This window comes from Mobula hypostoma, chromosome 1 (assembly GCF_963921235.1).
Source record: "Mobula hypostoma chromosome 1, sMobHyp1.1, whole genome shotgun sequence".
NCBI classification, from domain to species: domain Eukaryota; kingdom Metazoa; phylum Chordata; class Chondrichthyes; order Myliobatiformes; family Myliobatidae; genus Mobula; species Mobula hypostoma.
The window spans coordinates 154,732,753-154,751,671 of record NC_086097.1 but is presented as its reverse complement, the minus strand read 5'-3'; the positions used below and the strand labels follow the sequence as shown (position 1 = coordinate 154,751,671).

The window sequence follows — 18,919 nt, the reverse complement described above, 5'->3', positions numbered from 1 at the left end:
TGAGAAGTGGCAGATGAAGATCAACCCAGATAAATGTGAGGTGGTTCATTTTGGTAGGTCAAATATGTTGACAGAATATAGTATTAATGGTAAGACTCTGGGCAGTGTGGAGGATCAGACAGATCCTGGGGTCTGAGTCCATAGGACACTCAAAGCTGCTGTGCAGGTTGACTCTGTGGTTAAGAAAGCATACAGTGCATTGGCCTTCATCAATCGTGGGATTGTGTTTAGGAGTCGAGAGGTAATGTTGCAGCTGTATAGGACCCTGGTCAGACCCCACTTGGAGTACTGTGCTCAGTTCTGGTCGCCTCACTACAGGAAGGATGTGGAAACCAGAGAAAGGGTACAGAGGAGTTTTACAAGGATGTTCCCAGACTGGGAAGCATGCCTTATGAAAACAGGTTGAGTGAACTCAGCCTTTTCTCCTTGGAGCAATGGAGGGTGAGAGGTGACCTGACAGAGGTGTATAAGATGATGAGAGGTATTGATCGTGTGGATAGTCAGAGGCTTTTTCCCAGGGCTGAAACAGCTAGCACGAGAGGGCACAGTTTTAAGGTGCTTGGAAGAAGGTATAGAGGAGGTGTCTGGGGTAAGTTTTTTGTGCAGAGAGTGGTGAGTGCATGGAACGGGCTGCCGGTGACGGTGGTGGAGACAGATACGATAGGGTCTTTTGAGAAACTCCTGGACCGGTACATGGAGCTCAGAAAAATGAAGGGCTATGGGTAACCCTAGGTCATTTCTAAGTTAAGTACATGTTCGGCACAGCTTTGTGGGCCGAAGGGCCTGTATTGTGCTGTAGGTTTTCTATGTTTCTATGACAGGCTGTTTCTAAGACTTCTCAATATACAAATATTGCATCTTAAATTATTTGATTTTTCACAACAATACTGTTCATCCACACTCTACATGGAATTTTCAGGATTGTAATCTCCATTTAAACCTCTTATGAACTTTATTTCAAGAAATTGGGTTACACACATTCTTATTGTATTAGATATACAGTATGCTAAATGTATGCTAACGCCAAATCAGAAGTTACTATAATCTGTAATGTTCTGATTTAAAAAGGAGTTATTGTTGTAAAAAATACTTAAAGCAAACCTGGATGATTCACATATTCTGCTGCTTTCGAGTTGACAGTGGCAGTAATGAGATTTGTACTTGACCCATGTGAAATAGTTAGGGCTGTTAAGGTGATCTGTCCATCACGGTCTCATGAAGCATTGAAAGGAAGCAAGGGAAATGGGCTTGATGTGGCCTGAGAGCATAAATCACTCCCCATGGGGATCCTGCAATCCACGACTGCAGTGGCTGATGTATTAAAGGAACTATAACCAAGGGCTGCTGGTAATGAAATAAAAATTATGGAAAATCATATTTTGATTTCAGTGATTCAACTCAAGTATTTCAAGTAATAAAAAAATCATTGTACTTTTTGATATTTATTGATAACACAGATCATAAATATTAAAGTTTTGAATTTACTTTTGCTGATACATTTGGGGTGGCATGATAGCACCGTGGTTAGTGCAATGCTGCAATGCTATTACAACACCAGCTGTATTCAATTCCTTCGCTGTCTGAAGGAGTTTCTGTTTTCTCCATGTGACCACGTGGGTTTCCTCTGGGTGCTCGGCTTTCCTTCCACATTCCAAAGACATGCGGGTTCGGAGGTTGATTGGTTACATTGGTGTAATTTGGTGGCACAAGCTCTTCAACCTGTTATGTGCTGTATCTTTTAAAAAAAATAAAACAAGTAAATAATACGTACTGAAATGGAAAGTGCAGGTGTGTGTTTTTATTTTACTCATTCTTACTTTAAATTATTTTTTCTCCTAAACATGTTTTAATATTTACAAAGTTTTAATTGTCGCTGATTATTATGTGCATGTTGAACTGGTGGATTGAGAGGCATGAGATTGAATATAATTTTATTAAATGATAGATTAACCTTGAAAAGGCAACTGGTTTCATAGAGCTGTAGAGTGCAGAAATGGGTCTTTTGGTCCTTTATTCATCAGTATCAGGTTTATCATCACTGATAGATATCATGAAATTTGTTGGTTTTTGGCAGCAGTACAGTGCAAGACACAAAAAATTACTACGTTGTTATAATAATAAATAAATAATGTGAAAGCTATTGTTTTTGTCCATGTATATTAATATCATTTGGCCAGATTAGAACCATATCCTTCTATGCCTTACTTATTTAAATGTCTGTCTAAATGCCTCTTAAATGTAAGATCCTTACTCCTGTTTATCTGTTTGTCACCCAATATTTCCTTCCCTTCTATCTTGCCTTTATAGCTATACATACTAATTATATACTTCCATGAACAGGGTCCTCCAGGAGAGACAGGAGCTCCAGGCAAGACAGTAAGTCATACATTCTGCATTTCCTTTCATTTTCTAATAGAAATCACCTCTTCATAGTTATTATTTACCTTGTACTGAACTAAACAATAGACCATATCACTTCACTGTTTCATGGATGCTTTACTTCTTTAATCAGGGATATCCTGGCAAACCTGGTGAACAGGGGTCCAAAGGAGAAAGGGTAAGTGATTCTGTCTGGAAGATAAATGATCTATTTCAAGACCTTGAGTACTAAATAAAATGATGGTTCTTATCAAAGACCCCTCAAAAGAGAATGGTCAATATAAAAACATCAAAATAAAGGTATGTTATAGTCAAAGCCAATTCCATAAAGACCAAATATCAGTCAGAAACTTGTATGCTCTCAGTAGCCAAGTACTGTTTCAGTTTACTTATTTATTCCTCAAAATACTGAGGTAACATTCAGTTCAGTTTTAATAAGCAAGTAGGTGCATAGTTTGTTGGCCTTGAGGCATGGGCAAAGATTTCTGTAATTAACTTCTGGGTTTGTGCACCAGCTAAGCTGAATGTAGATGAGAAAATATGGCTGGAAAAAAACTCGCTATTTACAAAACCAATCATTTTTCATTCCTAATCCAAGGTCTCAATCTGAAATGTTGACCATTTCTTTCCTTCCACAGCTCCTGTTTGATTCACTGAGTTCTTCCAGTAGTTTAATTTTGATCCATTTTCATTCCATTGGAATTTACAGAAAACAGTGTCAGATTCTGTAAAAGGTGTCAAAAGCAAAAGACACTAACAAATAAATTTGTATTTCCAGATCCCTGCCCATGATTGGTTAACTTCTTAATAGATATAAACTTAATTCATAACTCAACATTCACAACACTCTGGAGGAACTCAGCAGGTCGGGCAGCATCCGTGGAAATGATCAGTTAACGTTACGGGCTATACATGGCCTCCTCTACAGCCATGATGAGGCTAAACTGAGGCTGGAGGAGCAACACCTCATATATTGTCTAGGTAGTCTCCAGCCCCTTGGTATGAACATAGAATTCTCTAACTTCCAGTAATTCCCTCCTCCTCCCTTTCCCTATCCCTACCACCTCCCTCATGGTTCCGCCTCCTTCTACTACCCATTGTGTTTTCCCCTATTCCGTCTTCACCTTTCCTGCCTATTACCTCCTTGCTTCCCCTCCCCCACCCCTTTATCTTTCCCCTTACTGGTTTTTCACCTGGAACCTACCACCCTCCCCACCCCCCCCACCTTCTTTATAGGACCTCTGCCCCTTCCCTTTTCAGTCTCTGGCCTGAAGGTTCTGGCCTGAAACGTTGACTGATCATTTCCACAGATGCTGCCTGACCTGCTGAGTTCCTCCAGCGTGTTGTGAGTGTTGCTTTGAACCCAGCATCTGCAGAGTATTTTGTGTTATTAATTCAGAACTCAACTGACACCAGTAGAGGTAGTTAACAATACCTTAGTAAGCAGTATATTTGCTGTGAAATATATTGAGTCATCATGATAAAGGAATGTTTCCTTTATTTATCTTCCAGCTTGATGCATTTATGATTTTATTAGAAATTGAGATTATTAGAAATTGATGCATTTATGATTTTATTAGAAATTGAGATTCAAGTTTCATGAACTTGAATCTTCCAATCAAGTCCATGAAACAGACTTATTTAAGTTTGGCAAATAACTTGTTAAATAGGTTTTTCCGAAAAAATGATGAAAAATGTTTTTAAAAAGTCCTTTATTTTTGAAGGATGTTATTACTGCTTCATTATGATTTTCTTTCTTTTGAACAGGGTGACCGGGGTTTTAAAGGTGAAAAAGGAAACCAGGGTGAGAAAGGACAATCTGGTGATCCAGGCCTCCCAGGAATAAAAGGACATACTGGAATAATGGGTCCAACTGGGCCTCCTGGAGAACGAGGTCCAACTGGCCCACCAGGTCAACCAGGTTCTCCTGGCTTACCTGGGGAAAGAGTAAGTAACTTAAAAGTGATTATCAACCTTGTCATTAAAGTCAGTTAGAATTGTCAAGAAATGAAAAGATTTCTTCAGACTTGGAACCACTACACCATACAATCAGAATATATAGAAGCAGAATTAGGCCTTTCAGCTCATAGAATCTGCTTCATTATTCAGTCATAGCTGATTTTCAATCCATTCTCCTGCCCTCTCACTGTACCCCTTCACCCCCAAACTAATCAACAACTTGTCATTATCTGCCTTTAATACTCCGAATAACTTGGCCTCCATAACCCTCTATAGCCATATTCCATCAAGTCACTACCCTCTGGCAGAAGGGCCAATTCAATTGATGACTAGATAAAGGAGGTGAGGGTGAGGAAATTAACAGGATTCCTGCCTTCAACCGTTATCCAGTGACCTTTTGCACTAGAATCCTTGTGCCATTCTGCTGTATTGCACCTGTTGTATTTATTACTACCGTCTACTGGTTACTCTGTGAGCTTCTCATGAGGAAGGAATTTCAAAACGCAGTGATGTAAATGACAATAAGCTAATCTGAGTCATTCAGTACAAGACCTGCTGCTCTTCAAGTATATGTCCAGGTAGTTATTTATATATTTTTTTATTTTATTTATTTAGAGATATAGTGTCAAACATGCCCTTTTGGCCTAACGAGCCATGCTGCCCAGCAACCCACCTGTTTAACCATAGCCCAAACACAGGACAATTTATAATGACCAATTAGCTTGCTAACCGATATGTCTTTGGACTGTGGGAGGCACCTAGAAGAAACATACACAGTCATGGGAAGAATGTACAAACTCCATACAGGATGGTGCTGGAACTGAATTCCAAACTGTTTCCACTGAGCTGTATTAACGTCATACTAACCGCTACACATCCGTGACACCTCCTAATGTGAAGAGGGCTTCTGCTTCTGCTACCCTTTCAGACCCTGCTACCCATTAAGTGAAATAGCTATTATAGATCTTCCTCTAAATCTATATCACTTTTTTTAATCTGGTCTGCTAAGGGAAACTGTCCCTTATTATTTTTTTTCGATCTGGGCCTCTTATCATTTTATATGTCTTAGTGAAGACTCCCTGCAACTACTTCTTTTCCAAAGCAATGGAATCTTTCCTTATGGCTACAATCTTTCATTCCCGTCAACATTCCTGTAGTCTTGTACGCTGCCCTAACCAGAGAGTTGGAACTCTGCTTCATTTTCAGTCTTCCTTGTTTTCTATTTTGGACTTGATAATTTTAGAAACTTAAGAGTTATTTAGTGTGATCAAACCACCAGCGCACAAGAGGTAAAGGAAAGAATTTAGATATGTGCTTTTTTACATCTTTTCTGTTTATTTAAAATTTCTTGTCTTCGCTCCTGGCATCTAATGTCAGGTGGCAAAAATCATGTCAGATGAACAGTTTTGCAGAACTCCCTCTCCGACCAGACAGTGACATATCGTGGTGATGTTTTCCTTAGGGTGAGCCACCTTCATCTGAGTATTTGAGAAGACTTATAAGGGAAGAGCTGTCGAAGCAGCTTGATGGTAGGTTACACTTCATATTTCTGTAATTACTGTGCTCCACGTGCTTAAGAATAGAAGTCTGGTGCCAACTTTCAACCTAATCTCAAGCAATAAGGAGAAATTCTTCTTTCTCTAACTATGGTAAATTTGTTTGGGCACTCTCAATTGCCTAAACTGTTAGGTTCAAAACAATCCTATCATTTCAAAAGAATTGATTATTTTAGAGCACATAGAAGAACAATAAAATTTTAAAAGCACAAACAATGAGTGTGCATTTCTGAAGGTTAGACTGGAATGTAAATCTCAAAAGGGAAATAAAATCTCCAAATACATACAGAGCATTCTGTACAAATCTGAAACAAAGTCCGAAAATGTTCACACTCAAAGTGCATCATCAGAAGAACAATTGCTCAAGTTTAGATTTTCGACAGGATGAAGGCCACAAAGCTCATTTGCTTTCTTCACAGATGCTGCCTAATCTGTTGGCTATTTCCTTGGTTTACAGCTTTACTCAGTTTGTGCCAAGCCTGATGAGGCTAGTAAGGTGGAAACATTTGTGAGCTAAGTTGCTTATAAAAACATCAATGAAGAAATGTTATGCATTTAATAAAGATTGAAATGCAATAAACCACTTGAATACTATTTAATTCTGTTGTGAAATCCATGTTCCCTCAATATGATATTAAACTCTGATAATGATTTCAGTTTAGTCGTAAGAGATGGAGAGAGAGAATATGAATCAGACAACAGTGATATAGCTGGGGACTGATACTCTTTTTCTATTAAGTTCCAGTAACATTGTTTCAAATATATTCAATTTACAGAAATAAAATCACATATGCTGGAAATCTGAAACAACAGGAGAAAATTCGGGATACATTACGTTTAAAAATTCTTCACTGTCTTCTTTCAGTGAATGCCACTGTCACCTGTATTATTCAATCTGTCTTGGTGTCCCGCTAATCACATTGATTCCATTTGTTCCCTCTACCTCTCCATCTTCTCTGCAAATTAATTTGATTTCTAATTTTGGTTTTGATTAAAATTTTGGTTAAAATGTTAACGCTATTTCTTTCTCCATAGATGTTGGCTGATCTGCTGAGTTTTGCTGGCATTTTTTATTTTTGTTATTATTAAAAAAAAACTCTGTGGATGTCATGATCAAATCTACAGTTATGCAACTAGACTGCATGTATCAATATACCTCCTGCATACAATGATAAACTAAACTGCAGAACCTTTGTTAAAAAAAAATGTGAAAATGCTTTTGCCATGTCAATGAGTTATTTAAAAAAATACTTTGCTCATTTTGTTTTCAGCTCGGTTGTCCTATCTCATGTCTCAGTTTCAACCAGTTTCCGTTAAGTCAACACCTGGAAAGCCAGGGCCTCCTGGTCCACAAGGGAATGATGGATTTCCAGGGAGACCTGGTGTTCCAGGGGAACCTGGCCCACCCGGAGAACAAGGTCTGGAGGGAGCCAGAGGACCAGTAGGTCCAAAAGGTACAGACATGTTTCATTTTAAACCATGATCTTAATTAGAACTTATTCAAAGTCACTTGATTGAACCAGTTTTATGAGAAAAATCCTGATTTACTTATTAATCATTTCTTGGTATCTGTGAAATGATTGAGACTATGACTTACAAATTCAAATGCATTTGTATCATCATATACATTACGACTTTCCATTCAGTTCTGAAGGAAATGTGCTCACTGAAGAGGTAATTTTGATACAGCAAATCATAAACACAAGAAATTCTGCAGGCACTGGAAATCCAGAGCAACACAGACAACATGTTGAAAGACGTCAGCAGGTCAAGCAGTGTCTATGGAGGGAAATAAACAGTCACAATTTTGGACTGAGACCTTCACCAGGACTGGGAAAGAAGGTGTCAGAATCCAAAACAAGACATTGAGGGAGGGGAAAGAGTAAAAGCTGGTGGGTGATAAGTGAAACCAGATGAGGGGGAAGTTGGATGGGTGGGGGGGGGGTGAAATGAGAGGCTAGGAGGTGATAGGTGGTGAAGGGCTGCAGAGAAGAAATCTAACAGGACAAGACAGTGGACCAGTGAAGAAAGGGAAGGGGGAAGGGAACCAGAGGGAGGTGATAGGCAGATGAGGAGAAGAGATGGAGTAACTAGAATGAGGAATGGAAAAAGAAAGACGGGGAGGCTGGAGAAATCACTGGAAGTTAGAGCTACTGATGTTCATGCCATCAGGTTAGAGGCTACCCGGATGGAATATGAGGTGGTGTTCTTCCAGCCTAAGTTTGGCCTCGTAACGGCAGTAAATAGGGCAATTATTTTCATCCTGGTTCCAATGTCTCAAAGGATCGAGAAGCAAATTCAGTTGTAACGTTCCAAAAAGATTTTTTTTCATATATCGTAAAGGAAATGTAGAGCAATGAAGAAATTTCAGAGCCATGAAGAAAGAACAAAGCTGTGGGACTAATTTAGTGTCCCCTTTAAAAACAGCTGTCACTATGGCAGGGAGAAGAATGATTATGACAAAAAACTGATGTAATATAAAAAGTCACAGACTTTTATGAGTGTATCAAAAGGAAGTGAATGGCAAGAGCAAGTGTGGGACCACTGGAGACTATGCAATAACATGAAACAAGGAAACAATAACTAGATTACATCAATATTTCACAGCAATTTTCACAACACTGCAAATATCCCAAATAGTTCTAACAGACAAGTTTCAAATATTGTGAAAGAACTACCACAAAGGGCAAGGCATGAGAAAAACTAGTGGGACTAGAAGTAGACAAATAGCCAGGTCCTCATAACTTGGTTACCAATGGTTTTAAAGGACATGTCTGCAGAGATGGTGGAACCATTGATTAATTATTTACAGGACTCCCTGAATGTAGAAAAACACAAATTGGAAGACCACAGATGTGATTCCTTTATTCAAGAGAGGGGTAGACAGAAACCAGGGAACTGTAGGTTAGGTCTGTTGATTGGTTGCATCACAGCCTGGTATGGAAACAACAATTCCCTTGAATGGAAAAGCCTTCAATAAGTACTGTATATGGCCCAGTCCATCACCGGTAAAGCCTCCCCTCCTTTGAGAACATCTACATGGAGCACTGTCATAGGAAAGCAGAATCCATCATCAAGGATCCCTATCATACAGGCCATGCTCTCTTCTCACTGCTGCCATCAGGAAGAAGGTACAGGAGCCTCAGGATTCACACCACCAGGTTCAGAAACAGGTATTAACCCTCAACCATCAGGCTCTCGAAACTGGGGATAATTTCACTCAACTTCTATCGCCCCATCACTGGAAATGTTCCAATAACATATGGACTCACTCTCAAGGACTCTCTATATCATGTTCTCAATATGTATTACTTATTTATTGTTATTTCTTTTCTTCTGTATTTTCATAGTTTGGTATCTTTTATACATTGGTTGTTTGTCCATCCTGTAGAGTGTGGTCTTTCATTGATTTTATTGTTTTTCTTGTACTTTGAATGACCACAAGAAAATGAATCTCAATGTTGTTTGTGGTGACATACAGTATTTGTACTTTGATAATAAATGTACTTTGAACTTGAACTTTATTAGCCTAACATCTGTTGTAAGTAAAATGTTGGAGTCTATAATTAAGGAAGAAGTAGGTGAGCTTTAATGCAATTAAATCAGGTCAATGTGGTTTTAAAACTGATTAATCATGTTTAACAAATTTGCTAAAAATCTTTGAGATGTGACAGAGTCAATTAAGAGAAATCAATATTTTCAGAAGTCATTTGACTTGGTGTTTTGTAAAAGGCTGTTGCACTTAAGGTATAAAGTGAAATAGGTTATCTAAACAGAGAGTCAGAATAAAAAGGGTATGTTTCAGGCTGGATGTATGTAACTAGTAAAGAACCCTGACGATCAGTTCTTGGCCTTGAATGATTTATAATTTATGTTAATAACCTGAAAGAAGGGGCAGCATTTAAAGTGTCCTGGTTTGCGATGACTTGAAAATAGGCAGGAGGGCATGTTGTGTTGAAAATGAAAGGATGCTGCAACTGGATATAGAAAGGTTAAATGAATGAGCAAAGAAATGGTACATGATGTTTAATGTGGGAAAATGAAAAGTTGTGCATTTTAGTAAAAAGAACCTAAAGGCACCTTATTAGTCAGAAAGATTGTGGATGAGTGAAGTACAAAAGGATTTAAGTTTTCTTGTGCAAGAACTGCAGAAGTTTAGCAGGCAACTACAGCAAGTAGTTGGAAAGGCAAATAGCACATTTACCTTTATTGAAGAGAATTGGAGTTTAGAAATACTGAAGGGGATTGTTATTGCTATTGTAGAAAGTACTGGTGATAATACAGCCAAGACTACTGTGGATCATTTTGGTCTGCTTATTTAAGAAAAATATGTATTGAGGCTGTCCAAAGGGGATTCAAGGAGCTAATTCCTGGATGCAAGAGTTATAAGCAGCGAAAGAAATAAGATGTATATTCTTTGGAGTCGAGTAGAGTTGAAATATATAACATCCTTCTGGAGCATTTCAAGGTAGATGTTGAAATGCTTCCACTAGTGGGTGTATCTTGAACATGGAGAAAATGCTACAAGATTAGGGAGATCCCCACCGATCTCCCTCCTGGCACTTATCCTTGTAAGCGGAACAAATGCTACACATGCCCTTACACTTCCTCCCTTACCACCATTCAGGGCCCCAGACAGTCCTTCCAGGTGAGGCGACACTTCACCTGTGAGTCGGCTGGGGTGATATTCTGCATCCGGTGCTCCCGATGTGGCCTTCTATATATTGGCTGGGAGATCATTTCACTGAACACCTACGCTCTGTCCGCCAGAGAAAGCAGGATCTCCCAGTGGCCACATATTTTAATTCCACGTCCCATTCCCATTCTGATATGTCTATCCACAGCCTCCTCTACTGTGAAGATGAAGCCACACTCAGGTTGGAGGAACAACATCTTATATTCCGTCTGGGTAGCCTCCAACCTGATGGCATGAACATTGACTTCTCAAACTTCTGCTAATGCCCCACCTTCCCCTCATACCCCATCCGTTATTTATTTATATACACACACATTCTTTTTCTCTCTCTCTCCTTTTTCTCCTTCTGTCCCTCTCACTATACCCCTTTCCCATCCTCTGGGTTTCCCCCCCCTTCCCCCTTTTCTTTCTCCCTGGGCCTCCTGTCCCATGATCCTCTCATATCCCTTTTGCCAATCAACTGTCCAGCTCTTGGCTCCATCCCTCCCCCTCCTGTCTTCTCCTATCATTTTGGATCTCCCCCTCCCCCTCCCACTTTCAAATCTCTTACTAGCTCTTCTTTCAGTTAGTCCTGACAAAGGGTCGCGGCCCAAAACGTTTACTGTATCTCTTCCTAGAGATGCTGCCTGGCCTGCTGCGTTCACCAGCAACTTTGATGTGTGTTGTTTGAATTTCCAGCATCTGCAGGTTTCCTCGTGTTTGCAAGATTAGGGAGCAAGCATTTAAAACTGATAGTGGTGATTCTTTGGAATTCTACCAAGAAAATGTGAACACTAGATCAGTGGGGTACTTACAGGGGAGGTAGATAAATTTTTGAAAGATCAAGGAATTGAGAATTGTGGGGAATTGATGCAGAAGTGGAGATGAGGCCAGGGGCTAATCATATTGAATGTTGTGGCCGGCTCAGAGTTCCAACTGGTCTGCTCTTGCGCCTATTTTTTAATATTCTTATATTCTTGTATTGGTCAAACATTAAGAGATCCATCAATGTAGCTAATTTGATTTGCTTTACATGATCTACCTTTTTTCACAAACACATCTTTGACATTTTATCTGTCACCTCTACCTTGTAATAACTGCTTCAATGTTATGTGCAGGTGATAAAGGTGAAAAAGGTGAACCAGGAGCAATGGGCATTGGACAGAGGGGTGATCCTGGCCTGCCAGGCCCTCCAGGTAAGAAATGCATTATTCCATTTCTTTAAAGTTGTTATATATTGTAAATATGGTTTGAAATTAGTGGAAGTTATAATAATTGAAATTAGGATTGTGGATCTGCTTTTTTAGGCAATGTGTGTTGCAGAACTTAATCTGGGGTTTGAAGGTAATGGGAGAATAAAGTACGATCAGTGCAAAGTTAATGTAAGTGGATTCTTGATGGTTAGCTAGGGACTTCATTAAATTATACTATGATTTTCCAGAAGCAAATTCACTCTGGGCAGCGTCATGTGAATCTCCATGAGATCATAAAGCAGAAGAGCAGAATTAAGCCAATCATGGCTGATTTATTTTCTCTCTCGACCCCTTCTCCTGCCTTCTCCCCATAGCCATTGACATGCTTACTAATAAGGTGCCATCAACTTCTGTTTTAAATATACTTTAAATATATCTCCTTTGCAGGCATTTCAGTGCTTAAATATCTCTGATAATACTCATAAGCAGAACACTATGGTCTGACAAAAGTACTGGATTATTTTTGAATGAATGTCAGTTCCTTTGGTACATACTCTATTATATTGACTACACCATTATTCTTCCAATTAGATTTGTTATTTGCACCTCTGCCTTGGTTAGGCACATTGAGTATGTCATAGTTTCCAGCTCTTTCAAAGTGTTTTTTTTACGCTGCTATTTAAAAATGCATAATCTTCCTTCTTTTGTTCAAATCTTCACACATCTGAAATAACCAGCAATTATACATTGTATTTCATAATTATAGGCATCGCTGGAACACCTGGCTATGGAAAAGATGGACTGCCTGGTACTCCAGGACCACAAGGAGAGCCCGGCCAACCTGGCATTGCTGGCGCACAGGGACCGCGTGGGCAGAATGGAGTCTGTGACCTGGCACAGTGTGCTCTCTATGCAAGCCTGGCCAGTCGGCCATCCAATCAAAAAGGACCTTAAATCACGATGCGAAGGATTAGAAAAAATTGAAGGATTGAGGCTGTTGGCTTGAAATACAATAACAATTAGCAGCCTAAACAAAGATCACTCCAAATACACTTGCTGCTGGCCAGGTGTGCTTTGATGCAAGTTCCTGTTCTTTCACTGGAGATTTGGACTGGATCCTAGCCATTAAGCACACAAATCTTCCTTATGAAGATCTGCACCAGCTCTTAATTGTGACTTAACTGTGTGGTTTTAAAGCTTTCTAACTATACATATTTTCCAATTCTGCAGCTATTTTCCACCAGATTTTCATCTCAACTACACAGCAATCTCGTGTGACATATATGGTGCAATTTACTATTTCTGGATTATTCAATTGTGCTTGATTTCAGTGTCGTGAATATATAGTATATGAAGTAGAAGTACCACCAAATGTGTTGAATTCCACGTAAAATATTTAAAAGAAAATACCTCTTCCACTCACCCTAAAAGGTTATCCATCAAACCTCCACTTCAAAAGAGTATCCTGCCCTTTGCACCTAAAAATTCATTTCTGATCAGTAGCACTAAATCTGTTATACAGCATCATCCACACAATATGTTCTCACTCCAAAATTTATTTGAATAATGTCAATGAAACTGAATTTTAAAGGCAGAGTACAATGTGTTGACATTGACTATATAACACGTTCAGCAGGGATAAATGTCAAAGCATGTGCTTTTTATATCCATTTCCCAAATCAGCCATCCTGTTCATCTTCACACTGTCACTTTATTTCCCATTTTTTTCCAAGCATTTGGATGAGCAAAAAGTTGCTCCTCATTTCTCCTCTTTGAATTGGGAAAGAAAAAATACAAATTGTGGGCCAGATCTTTATAAATGCATTACAGCAGCTGCATATTAGCAAAGGTCATTAAATATTCATTTATTTGAATTTTAGGTGAGAGGCTTAATGATCCAAGCAGTTACTTGTTTCCTAATTGGACTGCAGGAGACAGTAATTTTAAAAAAAATGTAAATATGTTATTTTAAACAAAGAGAAATAATATTTGTCCTGGGTATATAGCTGTTCTACATGAGTAGTTAGTTTAAATTGTTCCACATCAACATCAGCAAGCTGCCTTTCCCCAAATACCATCCACTGCTCTCCAGCAAAATGTTGATGAAGTGCAATTTGCTGTAAGCTTTTAGGTTTCAAAGTATGGCAGCAAGTTGTGGCCTTGACCTACTTCTAGCCCACTTAATCCATACGGTACCATTGATCACCTTAAGGCCAAGAGCATTCTGGCATTCATTCAACACATGTGAGCAGGTTAGCCAAACACAATTCTGCCTTTAAATATATTCCACACAAAATAGTGCGATTTATTTCTCTTGCCCTTTATAAGCAATTACATATTGTTCCACTCTTAATATATCTCATTTGAGATTCACTTTCTCAGGACAGATGGGATCTATATAGCTTGCTGCTTAACTATGTATTTAGAGATTAAGCCTCTTAATCATGTAAATAAACAGTTTTTTTAAATCAAAGAATAATATCAGTATTAGGAAGGATAAGCACAAAAGCAAATGTATTTTGAACAAATATTACCAGAATCTATTAATTAAATAATCATTTTGAATCGCCTCACACCATACCTCAAATAGGTAACATAAAATATAAATAATTTGGCCAATTCTTTCCAGTCCATTTTCTCCACATAACTAGAACGGTGCTGTGCCTCTACCACCACTCACCTACTACCTTATTCAAGGACTCATCTGGAGGCATACAAAAATGCAACTGTGCTTCTTAATATATGCCCTGCTTTAAATATTGAATCTAGGGGCAACTATTCAGTTACCACGTTTAACATTTAGGGTTCAACAAAAGAGAGAATAAAGGGAATAAATAATGGATTCTTGGGCAAGTGCTTCTGGGCTATACCCATCTATATCTTCCATTATATCAGGAAGTTCTAGCCAGAAGTCCTTCCTGTCTCGAAGTGACCTACAGCTGTGATAATACTTTATGTGCCATTAATGTATGTTTTTTTAAACTCCATTAATTTGATTTACAATTTTAAATATTAAGTAATGCACAATTGCCTTTTGAGGTTTTTAACATTTAGGAGGTTCCTAGTCCAATATATCTAATTTGATATTACTTCACATGACATGGTAGTGCAATGAGTATGACATAGGCTTATTTATTACTGAGGTATCGTGAAAAGGAATTGTAAATATTCCATTAAGTAATATCGCTACATACATAGCTACCACAGTATAATTCAAAGTGATCTAGAAAGTATACTGAAATGTTACTGTGTTCTAACTTGTAGCAAGAAGGTGGTTGTAGTATGAAGCGGTTAATTGCAACAAAAGTCATGATGGAGTAATATCAGACTGGGTGTAAAACTGATGAGCTGCCAAGGGTCCATCAGAGTCCTGGGAATGGGCCAATGGTACTGTGGAAAAATACTGATAAAACAAAATATTATAGTCACATTTTAAATATATTAATAGATTCTAAATCATTACCTAAGTAAAAATACTCAACAGTATGAATTGATCTTAGATAAATAATTGATACCCTTGATTGAATTCCCAGACATAGCAGTTGATATCCTTTCAGAAATTCGAAAAATTTTTCTTTGGAGAACTTTTACCACATGGATAACTGATATACAAGACTGTGCCATTGCCTACCTAGTGGAATATAATAAAAAAGAATATAGATCTATATTTACAATTAGAAGAAATATGCTTTAATTAACTTACTTGGATTGGATAAATTTACAGTCAAATGTCTGTATTATTGAGGCAACAGTTAATAGAACTATGAATGTCTTTCAAAACATAAAGCTCTCAAAGGTGATATATTTTTCCTAAAGAAAATCTGAATTTCGTATCAACCCTAAATGAAAACTTTTATGTATTGGGTACATTCACATCTTTTGTGTGTAAGTATTATGCTACAAAATACCAAAGTAGTGAGTAAAGTTTTCCAAAAAGGGATTAAAGAAAAACCATATTCTGTGCAATCTCCTATGTCATGCATCTTTTGATGTTGTTTTCAGTGGCCCAGCACCACAAGAAAGACTTGTAAGCCAATGTTTTTCTTTTGCTGTTGGGAGCGACTGACTAGTGTGTTGTTGGGTGTTTTATTGCATGACTCATTGAATGTCTTTCCCATTAGAGTTAAGGATGAGATTTTCTTTATGTTTCCAAGTTTGTCCTGGCTTTATAAGTGGACTGGTTCCATTTCTTGTTTGATTTGCATTTGATTTGTAGACACAGGACAGTTGTCAATGAACAGTGCTCTTCACAGCTTAATTCTGTGATAGAATTCTGTGTTACAAAGTTATGAATATTTTGTGCTTGTACTTTGTTTCTTTGACTTCTTAATTGTTCTGGTTTCCATGGTGCTCCTTTGACTCAAATAAACTTTTAATAATGATTCCAAAGGCCTTAAAGCTGCTCTCGACTACCCCACCCCCTCCATTGTTTCTTCCTATATATATAAGTTTTAGACAATAACTGAGAAAAACTGCTTAATGTACTTCATCTTTGCATTTTTATCAACCTATTTTAAATACCTATGTTGGATAAAGTAAATGGTAGACATAGTGATAAAATTATCTCCTTTTATTTTCTTATGATATTCAGAGACAGATTAAGCATGGAGCTTTAACAATTGAATAGGTTTGCAGATGCTCAGCGCTGTATTCAATCTTCCTGTTCACACTCTGTCATTGCCTCCTGACATAACTGATTGGAAATGTTAGAAACATGAGTGTTTTACATGCAGATGGAGATTGCTTATGGTGTAACTGTTAAGTTTTTTTAAAAGCTTGCTTTATTACTGTACTTTGTGAGATTTGCAACAATTTAAAGAACGTTGATCTGCGAAGGAAGATCACTTCAACAGTATAGTTCCTTCTGCTTATCACGGATTGGGATGTTTTTTTCCGATGAAACTCATGGAGCTACTCCTTGAACATGATTGTAGAATTATTATTTAAGTATGTACATTTATGTGTATAAAATATAGAGCATGAATGTTAAGTGTTGTGTTGTCAATATATTATTAATGCATAAGCTATTTCTTTAAAACAAAATTTAACATTGGATGGGATGAGGGGATGTAGAACAGTTTCAAACATGTCCAGTGGCCCAATCAAATTGGGAGCAACTCACAGGTCCATGAGTGAGATTTACAAAGGGGCATTTGCAGGTTTTCAGCATCTTTCCAGTGGCCAAATCGAATCAGAAGCAAAAGAGAAGCAACCCACGGGTCCATGAGTGAAATTTAAAAAAGAGAGTTCACAGGCTTTCACTCCTTTCCAGCCACCCAATCAAATCGGGATTAAGAGAAGAGGCAACTGGTAGGGTAGATAACTAAGGAGGTACATTTCTACGAAGTTTCTTCTTCATCTGTTAGTTGTATTCATTGTGTGAGATGTGGGAATTCTTGAGAAAGGCATTGGTGAGGCGTCACTTGGAGTGTTGTGAGTAGTTTTGGGCCCCCTTATCTGAGAAAGGATGTGCTGAAACTGGAGAGGGTTCAATGGAGATTCATAAAAATGATTCTGGGATTGAAAGGCTAGTCCATTGAGTCTGCTCCACCATTCAATCATGGAATGAAATTCAGTCACTTGCCAGGGGAGACATAGAATCAGGAGACGTAGAGTCAGTATGGATAGAACTGAGAAACTGTAAGGGCAAAAAGACCCTGATGGGAGTTATCTACAGGCCCCCAAACAGTAGCCTGGATATAGGGTGCAAGAAAGGGAGTTTGTGGAATGCCTCAGAGATGGATTCTTAGAGCAGCTTGTATTAGAGCCTACCAGGGAGAAGGCAATTCTGGATTTAGTGTTGTGTAATGAGCCAGATTTGATAAGGGAACTCGAGGTAAAGGAGCCATTAGGAGGTAGTAACCATAATATGATAAGTTTTAATCTACAATTTGAGAGGGAGAAGGGAAGATCGGAAGTGTCAGTATTACAGTTGAACAAAGGGGACTATGGACCCATGAGGGAGGAGCTGGCCAAAGTTGACTGGAAAGACAACTTAGCAGGGATGACAGTGGAATAACAATGGCAGGTATTTCTGGGAATAATACAGAGGGTGCAGGATCAGTTCATTCCAAAGAGGAAGAAAGATTCTAAGGGAAGTAAGTAGCGACCGTGGATGTCAAGGGAAGTCAAGGACAGTATAAAAATAAAAGAGAGGAAGTATAACATAGCAAGGATGAGCGGGAAGCCAGAGGATTGGGAGACTTTTAAGGAGCAACAGAAGATAAATAAAAAGGCAATACGGGGGGAAAAGATGAGGTACGAAGGTAAGCTAGCCAAGCATATAAAGGAGGATAGTAAAAGCTTCTTTAGGTATGTGAAGAGGAAAAAATTAGTTAAGACCAAAGTTGGGCCCTTGACAGAAACGGGTGAAATTATTATGGGGAACAAGGAAATGGCAGACAAACTGAACAGGTACTTTGGATCTATTTTCACTAGGGAAGACACAAACAATCTCCCAGATGTAGTAGTGGCCAGAGGACCTAGGGTAACAGAGGAAGTGAAGGAAATTCGCATCAGGCAGAAAATGGTGTTGGGTAAACTGATGGGACTGAAGGCTGATAAATCCCCAGGGCCTGATGGTCTGCATCCCAGGGTACTTAAGGAGGTGGCTCTAGAAATCATGGACGCATTGGTAATCATTATCCAATGTTCTACAGATTCAGGATCAGTTCCTGCGGATCGGAGGGTAGCTAATCTTATCCCACTTTTTAAGAAAGGAGGGAGAGAGAAAACAGGCGATTAAGACCAGTTAGTCTGACATCAGTGGTGGGGAAGATGCTGGAATCAATTATAAAAGGTGAAATAGCGGCATATTTGGATAGCAGTAGCAGGATAGGTCCGAGTTAGCATGGATTTACGAAGGGGAAATCATGCTTGACTAATCTTCTGGAATTTTTTGAGAATGTAACTATGAAAATGGACATGGGTAGTGTACCTGGACTTTCAGAAAGCCTTTGATAAGGTCCCACGTAGGAGGTTAGTGGGCAAAATTAGAGCAAATGGTATTGGGGGTAGGGTCCTGACATGGATAGAAAATTGGTTGGCAGACAGGAAACAAAGAGTAGGGATTCTCACAACACGCTGGAGGAACTCAGCAGGTCGGTTAGCATCCGTGGAAACGATCAGTGGACGTTTCGGGCTGGACCCCTTCGTCC

The 18,919-nt window shown here is 38.7% G+C and overlaps 1 protein-coding gene across 1 annotated transcript in view; it reads left to right on the top strand.

The window, feature by feature from the left end:
• Nucleotides 1–16,726, top strand: part of col22a1 (collagen, type XXII, alpha 1) — a 328,136-nt gene extending 311,410 nt beyond the window's left edge. The window contains exons 58-64 of the mRNA XM_063048837.1: nucleotides 2,341–2,376; nucleotides 2,513–2,557; nucleotides 4,147–4,326; nucleotides 5,801–5,867; nucleotides 7,166–7,348; nucleotides 11,688–11,765; nucleotides 12,529–16,726. Of these exons, the coding sequence (XP_062904907.1) occupies nucleotides 2,341–2,376; nucleotides 2,513–2,557; nucleotides 4,147–4,326; nucleotides 5,801–5,867; nucleotides 7,166–7,348; nucleotides 11,688–11,765; nucleotides 12,529–12,716 (777 nt within the window). The 3' untranslated portion in view covers nucleotides 12,717–16,726. The remainder of the gene's footprint in view (nucleotides 1–2,340; nucleotides 2,377–2,512; nucleotides 2,558–4,146; nucleotides 4,327–5,800; nucleotides 5,868–7,165; nucleotides 7,349–11,687; nucleotides 11,766–12,528) is intronic.
• The last annotated feature ends 2,193 nt before the right edge of the window (nucleotides 16,727–18,919 follow it).